This window comes from Chiloscyllium punctatum, chromosome 19 (genome assembly GCF_047496795.1).
Source record: "Chiloscyllium punctatum isolate Juve2018m chromosome 19, sChiPun1.3, whole genome shotgun sequence".
Taxonomy (NCBI): domain Eukaryota; kingdom Metazoa; phylum Chordata; class Chondrichthyes; order Orectolobiformes; family Hemiscylliidae; genus Chiloscyllium; species Chiloscyllium punctatum.
This window is the reverse complement of record NC_092757.1, coordinates 82004488-82025301: the sequence shown is the minus strand read 5'-3', so window position 1 is coordinate 82025301 and position 20814 is coordinate 82004488. Positions and strand designations below refer to the sequence as shown.

General features: G+C 38.6%; 1 protein-coding gene across 1 annotated transcript in view; it reads left to right on the top strand.

Moving 5' to 3' along the window:
- spata22 (spermatogenesis associated 22) overlaps nucleotides 1–18246 on the top strand; it is a 49312-nt gene extending 31066 nt beyond the window's left edge. Inside the window, exons 8-9 of the mRNA XM_072589185.1 lie at nucleotides 7874–7971; nucleotides 17231–18246. Coding sequence (XP_072445286.1) covers nucleotides 7874–7971; nucleotides 17231–17422 — 290 coding nt within the window. The 3' untranslated portion in view covers nucleotides 17423–18246. The remainder of the gene's footprint in view (nucleotides 1–7873; nucleotides 7972–17230) is intronic.
- Nucleotides 18247–20814: the final 2568 nt, after the last annotated feature.

The following is a 20814-nucleotide window of genomic DNA, read 5'->3' as shown; positions in this document are numbered from 1 at the left end:
TGGAAACTAACTGAATTTTACCTATAAAATTATCTGAATGAAAAGACTATGACCTGTAGTGACCGTTGGCATTATCAAGTATCAACTAGAAACAATTTTCAACTAGTCTAACTTACCTGCAAGAGATTCTTTGTTATTTGTAGCTGGACATCAAACTTGTTCCTACCCACTTTTTGAAATTTATTAGAAGCTAGAAACTATGGGCTGAAAGGTATTTAAACCTGAATTCACAGGGTGGAAGTGCTTGCCACTGCTGGGGCCTTCTGGCATACACACTTCTGGCATAATGTTGAAACCCCACCTCACAGCACTTCAAATATTGTAAGCCAGAAACTGGCTTTTGCATTATGCTACTTTACTGTTATTACTAAGGACATGACTGAGAAAGTGAAGCAGGTCCACCAACTGGGACCTGGAGATCCTAGCGGATGGGGTGATGGAGAGAAGGATCATACCCTTTCGTTTGGACCACCAAAGAAGGCCACACACCAACTGTTGCCAGTTTGGACAGAGTTAGCACTCAGTTCAGTGCTATTCCCAGCAATGTAGAAAAAAGATTAATGATCTTCTGCAATGCACAAGGGTAAATGCCATAATCTTCTCTCTGCTACCTCTTACTCACTCTAGCCCTACCACTGCAAACACCTTCCCCAAAAGGCCTCAGACCTCCCATTCTCATAATTCCATATGGCATTTCCACTCAATGGTGTCACCGACTTCATGCTTCCAAAGTACTAACCTTTCCTGCCTTTTGCAATTCCCAGTGGGACAATTCACCACCTTTCCCATTCCTGCATCACCACTAATGGTTCTTCTAACCACTTTAAGACAAAAGGAAGACTTAAGTGAGATCATTGTGGGAGAAAATGGTGTACAGCAGTGTGGTTCAGAATCAGCAGCAAGTGAAGAGGTGGGATGTGATTGCTGGCGTGGCTCCTCACTCTCAATCAAGTACCCCTTCCTTTCAAAGAAGGGTGCCATCAGGCACTCAGACAGTGGAGAAACCACAACAGAAATAGCAAAAATCTCTCCTCAGGAAAATTCCATGTGCCTTCACCTTTCCCCTGCTTATGATCCCTGACTCAGAGAGGTTGCAGCTGCGGAGGGTGAGTCTGTATGAAGGAGAGGCGCTCCAAAACTTTGTGATTTCAAATAAACCTGTTGGATTATAGCTTGGTGTCGTGTACATCCCAGCCCAATACTGGTACCTCCACATTCTGTAAATACATATGCACTTTAAAATTATGATACGATCAACTGTCAATTTAGCTGCCTCTACATATATCCAAAAGAGTATAGACATTATAGTTGCATGGTGTTGCTCATCTCTGAAAAGTATCATGGATAGTAACAAATTTTGCAAATCATTGATCACTTACGTTCGCAAGTGCAGCCAAGTCAACACTGTAGTGAGGAGATCACTGAGTCCAAAATTGATGTGGATGCTATGTAAATAGGTCCTTGCCTATAAACATGTTCCATACTTTGGGCTTTGTTGTGGATGAGACTGTGATCATTCATGAGTGCACATGTCTTTGGAGGCAAAGATTCATATTACCTGTGTGCCTTACAAGGAAATATGTACTTAGTTAAGGATGGATCCTCAGTTCACAACAAAACTCTGTCTTGTAGTGCAAATGTGTCAACTCTGCCCCTGCAAGCAGAATACAATGTTGCTCTGCCTACTCTGAATATAGTCACAGCAAATTTCCATCCATATTGTACAGTTTAGTTTCGTGGAAAATGCATGCTATCCAGATGGCACTACTGGGTAAATTCCAGGCTCCAACTGAATGTCAATATCCCCCTCACCCTCCCACCAACTCTTCGTATCCTTTAGTGTAGCTGTCTCTATCAACCTCATCTGCTTTAAGGGTCCCCGTATTACCATCCAACCAATTGCCGCTCTATATCACTTATATTCCTCCTCGACCCCTGGTCTCATCTATTACCATGCATACACAATTAATTACTCTCCTCCCCATTGAAACCAAAATGTTGGTCACTTGCAAGAATCCTCCCACAGTGCCTCATACCCTCCCATTCTACATTAGATCCCACCCTTATATTTAGAATTGACCTTTCACAGTCATAGTCCGCTCTGTGCCTCAATGTAACAACTCCAATCCCCACAATTAAGTTTCCCACTTTCCCTGACACAGTATGGACTACTCTCTGATAACTCCACTTTATTTTTACCGCCCGAAACCCTAGGATTTACCAAGGCTTAATCCTCTGGACTAACTTGAGGACCACTTCAATTGAGCAGGGCTGAGTCCCCTTACTGATATTTCTACAGTTCCTTGACAGACTTATTTGTACGCACTGGGCTGATTGGACTTGAACTGCATTACTGACCAAGGCCCAATCTCAAGTCTGAAAGTGCATGGATTTTCATACCCTGATTACCCAAGTACCCAACTGACTGTGGCCTAACTTCGACTGAGATTGAATGATGCTGTTGATTGAGTGTGGCAGCACCGACTGACTGGCTATAGTACTCCTTCACTTGATTAAGTATAGTTCCTTTTAGGCTTTCAGATTAGGCCATTTGGTTGATGCACATGTAGTGTGTTTACCATGTAAGCTACTGACACATGATTTAGATATGTCATTGATGTAGCCTGGTGCCTTAGAGCAATGTCTAACCCTTTGTCTGTTCAGTACTGACAACCATAGCGAGCTGCCTGACTTTTTGTCTCCTTTACGAAACAAGATGAGCCAGAGTTGCTGTGATCCTGTATGTTATAACTGATGTGGCAATGTACTAAAAGGCAAGGCAAAGCAAAGATTCTGTGAGACTCCAAGCAAGTGCAGTGTGAGTGAGCACTAAGAAAATATCCTTGAGTTGTATCCTTTGCAGATACGTGAGATATGTATATCGCTGCACAAAGTGATCTGACGAGAGCATTGTAACGTAACGTGTCAGTGATCGCTAGAATCTGTGTTGAAATGCTGAAGTATCTTCTGAGTTAGTCCAAGATCAGGTTGGAGGAAAAAAAATTATATAACTAAATTTGGATTGACCCAAGATGCATACATTTTAATTGACTGTTAATTGTGTTTAATGATATGCAGCTAGTCAGCAATAACTGGGATTTACTTGTGCCTACATATAGATACAGACTGAAATTGGTTGCTGAATTATGAGGTGCATACTTATACTGTATAACTCCAATACTTATAAAATCACAAAAATTAGCTTCAGTTTCACCCTTTGCCAGCTGACTTTCAGGAAAATGACAATACAATGTTTAATAATGTTTCAAATAGTGTTTCACAAAAAAAACAAATTTATTGTAAGTGGTTTGTCTATATGATTATTGGAGATAGGCAGCAGTGTCACTGTGGAGTAATTTCAAAATAACAATGAGAACTTTTCACTTGAGGACAGGGGAGAATTGGAATAGAGCCTAGAGATAAGAAAGGCATGGATGGGAGTTTCAGCAACAGATAAACTGAGGCAGTGGTGTAGATGGGTGATGTTACTGAGATAGATGCAACCAACTTTGCTGAAGAAAAAGTTTCGGGGTCAGCAACTCAGCACAGCAACAACAATGAGCCAGAATAAAAATAACTTTAGAAGAAAGTGAGGACTGCAGATGCTGGAGATCAGAGCTGAAAATGTGTTGCTGGAAAAGCACAGCCGGTCAGGCAGCATCCAAGGAGCAGGAGAATTGACGTTTCGGGCATGAGCCCTTCTTCAGGAATGGGGAAAGTGTGCCAAGCAGGCTAAGATAAAAGGTAGGGAGGAGGGACTTGGGGGAGGGGTATTGGGAATGCGATAGGTGGAAGAAGGTTAAGGTGAGGGTGATAGGCTGGAGTGGGGGTGGGGGCAGAGAGGTCAGGAAGAAGATTGCAGGTTAGGAAGGTGGTGCTGAGTTCGAGGGTTGGGACTGCGACAGGTGGGGGGCGGGGGGGGGGTTGGTGGAAATGAGGAAACTGGAGAAATCTTGAGTTCATCCCTTGTGATTGGAGGGTTCCTAGGCGGAAGATGAGGCGCTCTTCCTCCAGCCATCGTGTTGCTATGGTCTGGCAATGGAGGAGTCCAAGGACCTGCATGTCCTTGGTGGAGTGGGGGGGTGGGGGGGGAGTTGAAGTGTTGAGCCACGGGGTGGTTGGGTTGGTTGGTCCGGGTGTCCCAGAGGTGTTCTCTGAAACGTTCCGCAAGTAGGCAGCCTGTCTCCCCAATATAGAGGAGGCCACATCAGGTGCAGTGGATGCAGTAAATGATGTGTGTGGAGGTGCAGGTGAATTTGTGGCGGATATGGAAGGATCCCTTGGGGCCTTGGAGGGAAGTAAGGGGAGAGGTGTGAGCGCAAGTTTTGCATTTCTTGTGGTTGCAGGGGAAGGTGCCGGGAGTGGAGGTTGGGTTGGTTAGGGGGGTGTGGACCTGACAAGCAACACATTTTCAGCTAAAAATAACTTTAAACACACAGACAAGAGTAAAGGCGAGCAAAGATCTGTGTGAACCTGCTCAAAAAATACTCTTACTCATGCTATATATTGTGAGAGAATGCAATTTTGAATCCAATGACAGAATGATAAAAAAGAATAAAATGAACTAGGAAAATAAATTTGTATGTGTGTTATTAAATCTTTTGGATTTTCATGACTAGGTTACTCATACTTCATTAGTACTTAATTTGGTTTGTTCTCACCAGTAACTTCAGTTTTACCTAATGAAGATAGATGAAAGGAATTAAGTAAAATGGCAATTGTACTATTAGCTGTACACTTTTTAAATTTGTTTGGAATGGAGGAATTATACCCACCGGAGAATTGCTAAATAAAAATGTAATCAGCGAATATCTGCTAAGTGAAATTGCTGTTATTTGACAAATTTGCAGATGGTTATGTTTATAATAAGGGAAAACAAATCAATAAAACTGAAGGTAAAAAAAACTGTGATTCTTCACCAAGCTACTTTATATGATACCAAAGATTGTGCAACAATGGCAATTTAGAATCGTGAGTAGTAGTCATAGTTCAAAATAAGACATTTTTGAAAAACATTGCTTTGGGTTAACTCATTTTATTTTTATTGTTTGTAATTTTATGAGTATGAAGACTCTTTAGTTCTTGATGTTCCTGAGTATCTATAATTGTTTTAACAAAGTATACTGCTTTAATTATGGTTTTAATATGTATTCTCTATATTTTTAATGAGATTGGTGATAGTTAAGTTTCTTTTCATGAAAAACAAAGTTAGTAAGTTTTTAAAGGGTAGTAATTCCTGACTGGAGTTCCTTAATTTAAAGCAGAACCTCTACTTGTGGCTCCCCCTTAACTCGAGAAACCATGTGCTATGTTTCAGAAGAATATGCTTCAATTTCCATAATTTGAGCTGGCATTTAAGTGCAGTCCTGAAGGAAACCCACATTGTTGAAGTCACTATCTTTTGAATTTGATGTTAGCAGAGACCTTGTCTGCTCTGTCAACTGAAAGTAAAATATTTTATAGCATTATTCAAAGAGATAGGCACTCTGCCAGTATTCTGGACAGCATTTATCCCTTAACTGGCATCAGAAAAGTAGATTAATTCATCTCATTGATGTTTGATAGATCTTGTGCACAAAATTGATTGTCGAACATGCCTTTATAACATGCCAATGCTTCCAAAGTAATTCATTGGCTGTGAAATGTTTAGGACAACCTGTGAATGTAAATTGTGCTAAATGAATACATATTCCATATCTGTATTCCATTTCTCTCTTGCTGTGAATTGCTTCTACAGAAGCTGTGGCAAGTAACTGTATTTACTCTAATAAATTGCATTGTAAAATGCCATATTGTACCACAATAAAGTGAGGGGGAAGTAGAGAAGAAAATATGGAGGATATGTAATAGATTTGAAGATGGTAGAAGAATGGGCAGCACTGATAGTGAACTGAGAGAAAGAAGTAAACAGAAATCAAAGCAAAGAGAACTGGATCTTTTCTGCCGCGAAAGGGTTGCATTTTCCCATTCAAGGCAGGGACTGGGAGGTGGGACCGAACTTGGCTTACATTCCCACCTCTGTTACCAGTCTGGTAAGAAATGGAGGGCTATTTCTAGCTGGGACTATGGTGCCAGAGGTGTGCATTTCTGAAGGGCCCAGCAGCATCAAGTACTTCCACTACTAGTGAGCACAAAATAGCGTGAATAGATGGGATAGGGGTTTGTTGAATGCATAATGAAGTGATCAGTGGAGAGTTGCATGAGAGAACTCACTAGAGCTTATGAAGGGAAACTCTCTGTGAAGCTCACTCAGCTGATTTTTGGTCAGATTCAATGCCACTCACCTCTCTGGATAAGCCATCTGACTATTTTGTTTTTTTTTCCCCCCTTTTTCAATCATTGATTGTGTTGTGCTTGCCTGCCTCTGCTTCCATGAAGTAAGTGCATGATCATCCTGAGACTATACTACAATCCCCGTTAAAAGTGCTTCCTAATGTGAATGAGTTATCAGTATCTGAATCTTGCTGTTTGGGGACTTAGATTTATTGGATCGAGGACTATCCAGACAGAATCTCTTTATGGTCACCATTGTCCTTTCAGAGGAGGGGTAGCTCAGAAATGCTTTTTCTGTGACTCCATCGGGGTGTGGGGTTGGGTGAGCAGGGTGGATGAGATCATTACCCACGAGTTGAGAACTATTTAGAGTCATAGAAATATACAGCATGGAAACAGACTCTTCAGTCCAACTCGTCCAGGCTGACCACATATCCTAACCTAATCTAGTCCCATTTGCCAGCACTTGGCCCATATCTCTCTAAACTCTTCCTATTCATATACCCATCCAGATGCCTCTTAAATGCTGTAATTGTACTTGTCTTCACCACTTCCTTTGGCAGCTCATTCTATGCACACACCACGCTTTGTGTGAAAAAGTTCCCCCTTAGGTCCCTTTTATATCTTTCTCCTCTCACCCTAAACCTATGCCCTCTACTTCTGGACTCCCCCACCCCAGGGAACAGATCTTGTCTATTTAGCCTATCCATGCCCCTCATGATTTTATAAACCTCTATAAGGTCACCCGTTATCCTCCTACGCTCTAGGGAAAACAGGCCTAGCCTATTCAGCCTCTCCCTATAGCTCGAATCCTCCAATCCTGGCAACATCCTTGTAAATTTTTTCTGAACCCTTTCAAGTTTCACAGCATTCTTCCGATTCCTTAGGGATTGTTTAGCTCAATTGGTTTCGGAAAGGGAGGAAAGTGGTGGGCAGCTAAAAGAATGATTTAAGTCTCAGGCACAAAAACATCCATGAGGACTTTATAGATGAGACAGGGAAAAGGGTTTGAAGAAGATAGCTTACTACAGGGTAGAGAGCTATGAATTGTTTTTTACATTCCAAGGATGATCAGAGTGTGCATGTATCTTAGTGCACATCATATTGTTTATTTTACTGCAGACTGATGATTATAAGAGTGTACCATGTAGAGCAATGTTATATCTCTGACAGTGATTTCTGGATATCATATTTAATTGTTCATATGAGAATTCTAGAAGTTGTTTTTCAATTTCCTGATATAATGGTGAGCATTGCTAGTTTCGGTGTCATCTTATCTTAAAACAAAACTGTATCTTAAGCCTAGAATATTGAAATATCTTTGTGTCCAATATTGACTGCTTATAGTTTGAGCATTTTTAAAGTTTTTATGTAATTAATTCATTTCAGCTAGTATAAATTGAATTGATATTTATGTACTTCCCTGTTTCTCAATTTGTAAATACAGGCCATTTTATTTGTCCTTTTTTTCCAAATGAACATTGTAAATATTTAAATGTGAATAAGCTGTTAATTACTGTCAGAAACAACCAAGCTAATCAGTAAATGCACAATGTTAATCTTTTCCCTTTTTAAATTTGCACAATCTTTTATCTTACAGCTACCCTGGATTCTGCTGTCAGAGCTGGAGAGCAAAGTGCCAAAAACTTTCTTCTGAGAGACAGGAATGATTCAGTTCCGTCTGTGTTCTATGAAATGGTAAATATGGTAGCCCATAATGTTAAGTCCTGTTGAAACACTACCAGCATGGAATTTCTTCATGTCACAAGTCATTTCTAGTCCTCTGATACTCCATAAAGTTCTACAAAATTTCTTCTTAACTCGATAAACCTCAGACTATTGATATATAACAAAGATCTCAAAATGCATCTGAAGTAAAGCAAAATGACTGCAGATTGTATGTGAAGTTTGAATGAAACAGTAGAAGCAATGGGATCTGGGAAAACAGATTGATCAATAACTGGATTTTTTTTAAAAAGGAAAACCAAAAAGTGATAGCTGTAAAAGAAAGAAATTAAGTTGAAAGAGAACACCTTTGAAGTAGGTAACAAAAGGAGGAGGGTGGTAGGAAAGGGGTACCTGAAATAAACCAAAATAAATAGTACAATCTGTCAGATTCACTGAAGCAGCTTGTGAAAACTTCTCCAAAAGCACCTTCCAAGGCTGTGACCTCAACCACCTGTAAGAACATGGGTGGGAACACAAAACCATCCACAAGGTCTACTCCAAGTCTCACAACATCCTGACATAAAAATAAATCATTTCTTCCTCATGGGTGCTGGGCCAAATCTGTGGAACTCTTTCCCTAACAGTACTGTAAGTTTGCCTGCAAAATTTCAACAAGATAGCTCACCATCACTTTCTCAAAAGCAATTCTGGATACATAACAAATGCTGGCCTTACCAGACCCCAAAGTCCCAGGAATAACTTAAAAGAAGTAACCAAGGGAAATAAAAGGAAAAAATTAAACATGAGTAGAATGAAAAGGACTAATGTCAGAGACTGCATTATAATCCATCAAATCTGATGATGTTATAAAGACTTGGGGGTCAAAGGCAGAAATCATAGGATCTTATAAAGCAAATACCCTGTATCCAACAGTCTCCGAATTGTTTTAATAACAAGATTTAGCTTACTAATGTAACTTATACCTGATTGGTGTCTTGCAAAACAACTGTATTTTGTTTAAGACTAAAACCGCTTTTCATTAAAAGCCATGATTGTGTTTTCCTCTACCACTGACCCAAGTAAGGCTTTAAAACCAGTCAATGTAATGGATAGTGGCAGCAAACTACCTCAGCCACTATATGGTAGTAGTTGGCAGCACAAGCACAGAAATGATCATATACTGTAAGGTCAAGAACAGCTGGATTAAAACATTAAGCCAAATACAAACAGGAGAAATATAACAAGAAAGAAAAACATTGCTGAGAGGAAACTTAGAGTGAAGTTTACCGTGGGGCATTCACAATTGTGAAACAAAATTTTCACTTATGTAGTGTCTTTAATGTAGCAAGATGTTTCAAGGTACTTTAAAGGAGTATTATCAGATCAAATGTGACACTGAGCCACATAGGGAGATTAAGACATGTTGGTTAAAGAGGTGTACTTTAAGAGGTGTCTTTGAAGAGACAGGGTTAAATAATTGGAGCGCTTCAGGCATATCTGACAAAGCATCCATTAGCATCTGAAATCTAACAAGCTCAAACTAAACCTGTGTCTTAAATGAATCAAATGTTTGAAGAGGAACATATCCTACGAATGATTTGGAGATGCTGGTGTTGGACTAGGGTGTACAAAGTTAAAAATCTCAACACCAGGTTATAGTCCAACAGGTTTATTTGGAAGTACTAACTTTAGGAGCACTGCTCCTTCATCATGTGGTTGTGAAGTATAAGATCGTAAGACACAGAATTTATAGCAAAAGTTTACAGCGTGATGTAACTGAAATTATATATTAAAAAAGACCTGGATTGTTTAAGTTTCTCATCTTTTCGAATGAACATGTTGGTTTCAGTTCTTTCATGTGTAAATTGCAGAACACTCAAAAGTTACATTCTCAAGTGAACTTTAAAATTGGTGTCATGTCGGCCCAGATAATGCATTTAAGGTGTTAGCTGCCCTTAAATGTACCCACAAAAGCAGCTGGGGCAAAATTAAAGATGAACACAAATAATGTAACAGGTTTGACCAAGTACTTTTCCAAGTATTCATAAAAGGTACAAGCAACAAGCTCTGTTTTAAGAAAAAAGCCTCAAATAAAATCAGTGACTTTGTTATAAACAAGCTGGAAGTCCTTGTCAGGCTAATCAAGCTCTGAACAAATAATTCCCCTGGGAAGGATGGTAGAATTCTGAAAGACACTAGGCCTGGGTTCAAGTCCCACCTGCTCCAGAGATATGTAATAACATCTCTGAACAGGTAAATGAGAGAAATAAGTTAAATGAAAATGATTTAAAATGAGACTGTTGAAGAAATTTGTGAAGCTGAGAATCATAATAAAGGAATAATTGTGCATTCGAAAGATATTGAGAGTTTGGGAACAGCTTAATGTGGTGTCTGTACGAAGTAAAAAAAAGCAAGACACTTGCAACTCGAACATTAGTCTTCCATTTCTTGTAACATAATAGAATTTGTTATAGGGAGTTGATTTGAAGGCCAGCTTTATGCAAACAATCGAGGAAACATAGGGCTGCATTTTATGAGTGAGTGAACTGCTTGAAGGCTAAATCTAGGTCAGTATGCCGAGAGATATACTATAGTGCAGGTAGACTAATGTGATCGAAAGTAAGACTTGTCCCTCAGTGAAAGAAGTTCCACCCTTATGATATCCCGACAGTGCCAGGGCTCAGTAGTGGGTGCAGCTAGGAATGAATAAAGGAGAATGAGCAATATCATGGTTACCCCAGAATGATAAGTCCTGAGATTTTAGGGTGGAATGAGCTCTGAGCCCAGAGAGAGGGAGGAGAGGGATGGGAGGCTGGGATTTGGAAGGCGGGCAAGGTTGATGTGACATCATGTCAGGGAGGGGGTTTGCTTTCTGATGCAGACAGGGAACATCCTGAATTAGGTGTCACTCTGACATTTGAGGCATTGAAAAAAAACTCAAGGATGGTAGTAAAGCACATGAATCATGATGTTAGGAACAATGTCTCAGAGTTCAATACTTAGATCATTTGGTCTCTCACAAATTACCTGAATGCAAAAACACACTGAAAAGTAGTTCAACTTGCACGTGTTACCAAAATAAGAGGACATTAGAATCAGAAGAGGCAATTTAACAACTGTGGGAGGAGTTGCAAAATTGATGTAGATGGTCGGAATAATGAAAATGAATGCTGACAAATATAAAGTGCTATACATGAGAAGAAAAAAATAAATAATATGCCATGCAGAATAATGTTGAGATTACTAAAAATGACTAACTTCATCCATTCTTATGACATTCAGTTACATTGTTAGGATGTGATTGCATACGGAGTGCAGAGATGCTGTAATTTTTTAATTGGACCACAGGGTGGTGCATCATACTGAAGAAAAAGAAACTGCTGTTATCCTGCATGCTATGTATGAAGATGTTGGATCTTTTAATAAAAGTCCATCTCCTGCAGTTTGCATTGTATGAATTAATTTTAGTTCTGCAAAATGTGTCTGCAGTTCTAGTTGATCAATTTTAGTAACATTTTAGTGGCAAATCTTCTGTTCAGTAAGGCAGAGAATAAAGATGAAAGTCACAAATTATTCCTGTTTAGTCTATTTTAAAACCAAATATTCCTGTTCGACATATGCCACATTTTGTATAGTGCTCTTGCAGTAAGGTTCCAGTGGATGAGATTCCCAACTTAATGCAACAGTACAGAATTATAAGTGCTGTTTATGTAACCATAACAAATCTTGGAGCCTTTAACAGGCATTAACTACTGTTACTTCTTATCATTCTACAATGCAGTGCTTCCCAAACAATTTCCCTTGATAAACCCCATTTCAAGGTTTGAAAATTGGCGCAACCCCTCAGTTAGATACGTGAGAGTGGGGTCTGTTTGAATAGGCAGCAACTGTTCTAATTTCACAACCAGCCAAGGCTATCACTGAGCTCATCACCCACTCAGGATTTAAATCCCATTTTGGGAAGCCCCTCTATAGAAGGAATGAGCAAACAAAGGAATCAGATACTTGGGCATATTAGAGAATCATTACCAGTTACTTATTTTGTATACTTTGACTGAATAGGCCAGATTTACCAAGTAGAGAGAGTACCAGTCAGATTGTCTCTCTGGTTATACCTTTGTACATTAAGAAAGAGTTCTGAATTTCTGGCAGGAATTTCTAATTACAGCTCCTCAGAAGTGCAGAGTATACCTCAAATCTAGCAAGTTCTTCACAGTCAAGGATAATTGGGAAGTCAAGCTACGCCCCTTTTATGTGGCTGTAGTTGTATTCTGAGATTTATTGTCCTGTAGCACAGACAACCATTTTGATAACTCTTATGGAATAATAAGTATGTCAGGTAAGTGTGAGTTTAAGGTTCCAGGTGAGCTCGGTGTCAGGATGCCAGGGAAATGATTAGGGTGCCATGTGGGAAGGGTACCAGGTAGGTGATGGTGTTTATGGTTGTTCAGATGTATGGGGGATGATTGGGTTGAGCAGAGTTGGGGTGGTGTCATGTTTGGCAAGAAGGCAAATGTCTTCCTTCACTCTACAATGTAAGTGCAGCCATCTTGCTTCTGGTATATCACAGTCTGTCTGTTGCTACATCCACCAAAGTTCATACTCTCCCAGTCTCATTATTGCCTGTAACATATTGGCCATCACTGACCCCAAACTCTGACAATACTAATCTTGCATGACTCTGCGCTGCCTGCTTACATCCTCAGGACATCTTCCACCCTGCACCATTGGTAATATTAGCACCTCCCACTTTTGTCTTCTGTATGACCTGCTAGCTCTGATTACCTTGTCATATTTTCTCAATGTCTAGCTTGTTTAGTAAGTTAATAAGGTGATGGGAGGCTGAATGTTAATGAGACAAGTTGTGTCATTAACAAAATATTTAACCAGCAGTTCCCATCAGATTGCATCTCCAACGCCACTTATGAAAAGCATAAAAGATACTGAAAGTTGTTCTGACTTCAAGATGTGCCTCAGTGAATTTGTTGCCTAATTCTGCCACATATCTAGTCATAACCATGTTCAAACACCAATAAGATATTGCCCAGTGTGAATGTGAGGCAGTAGAGAAAAAACGCTGGCATTTAGTCTGGTAGTGCAGAAAATATCACTAACCTTCTTGCAGCAGTGCTGAGTATTCCACCAGCTGGTTGAGACCATACTGACCTGGATGGCAATCTTGAACCACATTGGTAAGCTCTGGTGTTTTTGCATCTTCTGCTGGTCCTGTGGTGAGAGGATGAACCACTTCTGCATCACCTTGTCCACCAGGGCCTTCAGCCTGTAAAGTGGGCCACCAGTCTCCCCAAACTTGCCATGTTCAGGGCAAATATGATGAATGATGCAAGGCAATTTCAGACTGATAGAATTTGACTGGGTGCTCAATGACTTTTTAAATATAGTGTGGGCACCAAGAATCTCTGGATGGCCAACAGTGGCAAGTACCTCTGCCTACAGAAAGTAGGAAAATTAGGCTGGCATTAGAAAGCAGGATGCCCTAAAGGCATAGTACGTAGTTGGTGAGATGAATTTGGGTGATTGGACAAGAAAACTTGCTATGCCTTCCAGAGAAACCCTCCATGAAACTTGAAAAAAAAAGACACCCAATTCCTGGTACATAGCGAATGAATTTACAACTGATAAAAAATGTCAACCAGTTTTGCATGTGAAATGAGACGAACATCATCCCCAAAGTAATCTGCTGAACAAACTTACCCATGCTTTTAAACTCAAGTTCAAAAAAATAATTCTGTTATCTCGCAGTCCATTCACTTTTATGCTTCAGTCAACTATTTGCCCTATCGGTGTAAAATCATTGCAGTTGATTCTATGGACCTATGTTATATACTACATTTTCTCATGACTATTTTTTAAAAATCACTAGTTTAGCCCAACTTCTTCACAGCTGTGACAGTTTCTGAAAAGGTGATCTGTTATTATTTACAATTCCGCATCAATCTCAGACCAGTAAGGCATAAAATGAGGTATAGTTTTGAAACAGGATATTATTTTCTTATAGGGTTCAAACATTCTGTGCTGGTAATGCATACAGTATAGGTTTATTGTTCTCCAAGAAATATCTAATTGAATGTTGCTCAGCAAAATTTCTCTAAGATTAATTTTCATCTGACATATTCATTGGGTTTAAGGGAAGGAAGAGAACAGTAAAATAATGATTGAATATTGGTGGATGTTAGGTGGTAGAAAGTTAATATGCTCAATGTAATACTTTTGTGTGGCACTTTAATGGAGACATTTGCCTAGTGCCTACATTAAAATAGAATACCCATAACTATCATGAACATGTAAAGCATTTGCCAGGTAATATCACTGACAACATAAAACCTCAGCAATATGTTACGAAAATTGCATATGGTCCACATTTCCTGTCCACAAATCTTACTTCCATTTATTTTGGTTGTATTTTACTATCAGCGCTTAGTATTGTAAATTATCATGCCAATATTTCCCTCGCAATTTTGATACATCACTGATCACAATGCAGTTGTGGTCTCTGACTGTGAAAAAATTCTGTGTATTCTATGGGAAAGGTTGTATTTGATGCTATTGTATTATCACTGTGCTGAACATCAAAGTTAAATCTAAAATTGAGATTGGAGATTCAGTAAACAGGTCAATAGCTGCCTGATCAAAACATGAAACCATATTAGCTCTGACCTCACTAACCTACAGAGGGTAGGTTTAGGATGATTGTGTTGTGTATGAAAAAGCATGTGTATTTTAAAAGTAAAACTTATGCAAGCTAATACCTTTTGTCTTGTGCCAAATTGAGTAGTGTGGCTTCTAGGAAATTAACATCTTCCTGTATGTTATGGCTTTAAGTTTAACAGCATTGATGATTATTGAGAATATTTCTTCTCTCTGCGTGTCCACTCTGTATTGCCAATTCTGTTGTAATTTTATATGTAAATAATCTTCTGTAGAAACAGTATCTCAAATCTGGCACCTTTGATACTGATGCTGTTCCAGATTTTGGATATTTCTGAACTTAGGTTGGGTAGTTCAGGCCATGGGCTGTTTGGGTCAGGTCAGGTAGTATCAAAGGTCACTTTGGAACACAGCATGGAATGAAGCACTAAGTGGCAAAATTGGCAACTAGTCTGGAGCCACACTGCACCAATGCAATGCCTAACCAATTTTCCAAGTAATTTTTAAAAGTTTAGCTCAATTAAACTTATTTAATTGAGGGTGGCACGGTGGCTCAGTGGTTAGCCTCACAGCACAAGGGACTCGGGTTCAATTCCAGCCTTGGGCGACTGTCTAAGTGAAGTTTGCACATTCTCCTCTGGGTACTCTAGTTTCCTCCCACAATCCAAAGATGTGCAGGTCAGGCCAGACTAAATTACCCATAGTGTTCAGGGATGTGTAGGTTGGTTGCATTAGTCAGGGGTAAATATAGGATAGGGGAATGTGTCTGAATGGGTTATTCTTTGGAGGGTCGGTGTGGGCCGAAGGGCCTGTTTCCACACTGTAGGAATTCTAATTCTAAAAATTCTAAAATTAATGTATGAAAGATTACGTAAATAGCCAGTTTTTGAACATTGCTGGTTTTCAGGTAGCCAGGCTTCTCATAGTCTATCTCTGCAGTTCCATGGAAGTCCACAAATTTTAGGATAAAGAGAAGCAGTTCTAAAACAGACGAGAAATTGCTACTTTCAAAGGGTTGTGAATATGTGAGATTTACTACCCCAGAATGCTATGAATGCCAGGTCATTGAGTAAATTTAAGAGGAAGTAAACAGATTTTAAATTAATAATGGGTTAAAGGGTTATGGGGAAGGACAGGAAGTGGAATTGAAACCAAGAAGAGTTCAGCCATTATCATATTGAATGGTGGAGCAGGCTCGAGGGGCTGAATGGCCCACTCCTGTTTCTCGTTCTTACATTCTTTATGTCATGTTCTTATGTAAATTGAAATAACAGCAATCAGATAAATTGTATAACCCCATCACATTCTCTCAACCATTTATTTTTCTGCCATTCACCCAATAATGATCAAGTATGGAAGAAAAAGGCAAAGTCACAAATAACCAATGGACTTGGTTTCACTTTCGTTAGAAACAAAAAAATGTTTTTGCAGAATGTTTTTCATAATCATGTGATCTATTTGCTATGCTACCCTGCAGCGCGCACTGTTTTATTTTGAGATCTGCTCTTGAGGGGCACTTTTTGATTGTCAAGGGCTATTTTTTCCTTCTCTCTCACTCCTATATTAGGTGATGCAGTCAGGTAGTGCATTGTCTTCTGTATTTGTATTGACATACAGAATGGACATGCAGAGAGAAGAAATATTCTCAATAATAATCAGTGCTGTTAAACTTAAAGCCATACAGGAAGACCTTAATTTCCTAGAAGCCACACGACTCAATTTGTCACAAGACAAAAAGCATTAGCTTGCAAAAGTTTTACTTTTAAAATACACATGCTTTTTCATACACAACACAATCATCCTAAATCCACCCTCTGTAGGTTAGTGAGGTCAGAGCTAATATGGTTTCATGTTTTGATCAGGCAGCTATTGACCTGTTTACTGCATCTCCAATCTCAATTTTAGATTTCACTTTCATATTCAACACAGTGATAATACAATAGCATCAACTACAACCTTTCCCATAGAATAATTCCTGAACATACTTATATATTTATTACTGGTAGGTTGACTAATAAACTTATAAGTCAATGTAGTTAAGCTCTAAAGAATCAGGGAAGGCCTTCTCTCCAACCTCCCTTGGCTCTCACCATTCCCCAAAAGCTGCTTATTTTCATATTCCAAAGTTGTCTGGCACAACTCTTATCTACTCACTGGAGTGAAAATTGTACTTTTTTACTGAGAGAGGTTGGGCTAGTCTGGAGATTTTCCCAATTTGATACTGAAAATTGTACCAGTGTGTTGGTACATGCTTGTATTGTATCTTTACTTAATTTTTGCTTAAGAACAACTTAAGAGTGCACTGCCTTGACAATAATGCCGTTCAATTCCAAAATTTTATGTTCGTGTCAAAATTTGTTATGTTCTTAGTTGTTTCATTCTATAGATGTGTTATGCCAACTGAGTCTTTATAAATTTTATTTAACCTTGGCTTGGGTTCTAATGAATAAATTATAGTGCTTGGCAGTAGTTTCTATTTTGTATTTGGTCCACTGTAGCTATCATATTAACATTGAATGCTGTAAGACTTGTAGCACACCAAGCATTTTGATTTTTCTCCCCCTCCTACTGAATACTAATATGCCAGTTGATATGTCAAGCCTTGTATTTGCTATTTCAGGACCGTGACCTTCCAAGGCTGATCAGAGGTCAAGCACACAGATGCATGGGAACCTATGACCAAAGAAGAAACCTTTTTAAATGTGTGTCTGTTAGACCTGCCTCAGTTGTAGAACAAAACACCTTTGCTGAATTTGTCAGTGTAGCAAATGCTGAAATGACACAGTTTGTTAACGCACTAAATGAACTCTGAATACTTCTAAACCAGTATCAAAAATTTGTCATTTATTTGTGTCACATAAGAAAGGCTGAAAGGACACTATAAAATTGCAGTTTGAAATATGAATTTCATAGCTATTTCAAGACTTTAATTTTAAAGTTACAACAATAGATGGGATAGATGTGTTTTGTGAATCAACAAATGTTGATTGAACCATTAAATTTTTATTTTAATGTTAAATACATATATGCAATGCTGTGTTACTTGGAACATAATTAAATGCATGTTGAGGAAAACATGGTTCCATTGCAGGGTTCCTTTAAAAATATAAGATTCAGAATGCTAACTTGTGTTACCTCTTGTCAAAATACACAAACCTGTTCCAAATACATTCTTTTTCATTTACCATCAGTTCTTTAAAGTTCTTCTATGCAGTATTACTGCAATGCCATACTCAAAATGAAAAGGGGAATTTTTCTCTGACTGAAAATTGGCACCCCAATGAAAATGTTTATGTCGGGCAATAAAATAAAGAGCAGCCATCTAAACTTTTAAACTTTATTACCACCTATATGAAATATACTGTTTCAATTTTATGCGAAGGATTTTAAAATTGGTTCCTTACTAATCTTATAGCAGACATTGGCTATCAGCGAGTGCCTTATCTGATGTGTTATGATGTTCACAAAGCAATGATTAATGATTGTGACATCGTTATTGCAGTGTTTTTGAAAAGTAATCAGTATTTGATTATAAGAAAATTCTATGTTGAATTTATATTATCCCATTAAGAAATCAATAACAAATTTTGTATATTGTGTCACATCCAATACTTTAAGTCAGTAAATTATTATTCATTAAAGGCTCTTTGCTGCTGCTGCTTTTGTTGTGTTGTTACTCTGTTGCACAAGTAATACTTTTAAATTGTAAATCCAGGATTTATATTATTAGGTGTTTTATTAATTATGCACTTGATATTTTAATCTAACCTTTTTCGGCAAGAATGAAAAGTAGCTGCTGTCCTATGAATTGGGAGCTCACAAGTTCATTTGGATGTCTGAGATGCACACCAAGGAGGAAATAGAAGTCAAAAGGGCGCTAGATTCCACCAGCTTTCCAAATTTACTGGATGAAATTTAAAAAGTGGCATTAGCAATAGTGTGGTAAATATGCAGAAATAAAGAATGATGGCACATTTTGGAGAACTGTGCACAATTCTGGTTACCCTACTGTTGGAAGGATATTGTTAAATTGGAGCGAATTCAGAAAAGATTTACCTGAACTTTTCGTGTCTGAAGAGTTTGAGGTATAAGGAGAAGCTGGATAGGCTGGGACTTTTTTCACTGGAGCACAGGAAGATGAGGGATGCTTTTTGAGGTTTATAAAATCACTTGGGACAATCACAATCACTACAGTGACAAGATTAGGAAAAAAGTCTTTACACAGCAAGTTAATGAAGGATGAAATGTTTCATCACAGGAAATAGATGCAGCAGAGACCATTGCATCTTCTATGAAAATGATAGGTAAATAGTTGATATAGGGTAAGGGAAGACAAAAGGTAGTTTGGAATTGCTCTGCTAACGGCACAAATCAATGGGCCAAATTGCCTTTTTCTTTCTATCTATTCATGGACTGTGCCATAAATTTTCCCTTTACAGTGTTGTTAACAAAATATATTTCCTACTTTCCCTACTTCAGTTAATTAATAATCTACCTAAAGAAAATGCCAGTTACAATAGGGGATATAAAATGGGAACCACTAATTGTGGAAAATAAATCAACTGATCTCATTGTTCAAAAATGCCACAAGCTAAAAACTAATTACGTCAATCACAAGTCTTCTATTCTTAATAATACACCAGTCTCCAATGTCTATTTTATTTTTACAACTGGTTTAAAAAATCTTGTCATTTTAAATTTATTTATTTAGTCAATTGCAATTGTTTCAGGCAGCTTCACCATTGCAGAGAGGCTCTCTAGTGGCACATACAATCACATCAGATGAAATGGCTCAAAAATGGGAACAACTCTGAGAGAGTAATATATGCTTGCCAAAATGTCTTTTAATTGCAACATATTAAAATAAATTTAGCGCACATTAAATGGAGCTGTTTTATTATACAACATCAGTAATTTACTGTCAGTAATATCAAAGAATATATCGAAGATAAATCTCTGCAGAAGTCAACCAATAGGTCACATTTCCCATTGCCAGTTAACTATAAATAAATAATTACTTAAAACTTATAAACTGAAGCTGTATTACAAAATCTATAATCACATCTCAATAGCAGGAACATGTATCACATTTACGAAGTTATAAACTGGATTTATCATTGAATATGTTGTTCAGATGCCCCATTTATAGTGCAGAGGTTTGGCAAGAAGCTCACTTCATACCAGCAGGACGTGTGCACCTCCAAACCAGTTTTTGGTCATGTTCACCTCTGAGGAATTTAGTTGACCCAGACATTAATATAATGCAGCTTGTGACATTTATTGCACAAAACAGAAACCAGGACTTTAATGCCACTGAGAAAAAAAAATGAGCTGAAAACCTGGCTTTCTCAAGATGTCAGCAATTCATCGAATTTGCAGTGCTTAACTCGTTCATTTTGCTCAAGTCTAATTTCTGTTCCAGTTTCATGGTTACTATTAATGGCAACTGTCTAGGGGGTGACAATTATCCCCAAAGTGCCATTTCCCTCCCACCATCTCTCACAGCCCCTATTCTCCATCCCAGCTTTGTGTTAAGCACGTTGCTCAAAAATGTGTTGCTGGAAAAGCGCAGCAGGTCAGGCAGCATCCAAGGAGCAGGGGAATCGACGTTTCAGGCATAAGCCCTTCAGGAATGATAAGCGCGTTCCCTCTAGCATGGCTACTCATCTTGATTACCTAGACAAGATCTGATGTTCATCACATAAGAGGCAGCAAGCTTGTGTTGTATATCTTGGGATAATGCTCAATGAGATCTGGAAATTACCAGAATAACCTCTTTGCCCAACTTTAATGATCTCACCTAAGATTGAATAGATATTGCAAGGCATGTTTAATATCACCTTTCTTCCCTCTGTCCACCTTTTTTGTAGCTTAGTCATACAGCACAGAAACAGGCCCTTCATTCCAATTTATCCATGCCAAGTTTCCCATACTAAATTAGTTCCATTTGCCTGTGTTTGGCCCATATTCCTCTCAATCTTTCAATTCACGTACCTATTCAAATGTCTTTTAAATGTCGTAACTTACCTGAACCTACCACTTCCTCTGGCAGTTCATTCCACATATGTGCCACTTTCTGGGTGAAGAAGTTGCCCCTTAAATCCCTTTTAAATCTTTCCCCTCGCACCTTAAAAGTGTGCCCCTGCAGCTTTGAACCCCTTCACCCTAGGGAAAAGACTTCTGCTATTCACCACCTATATGAAA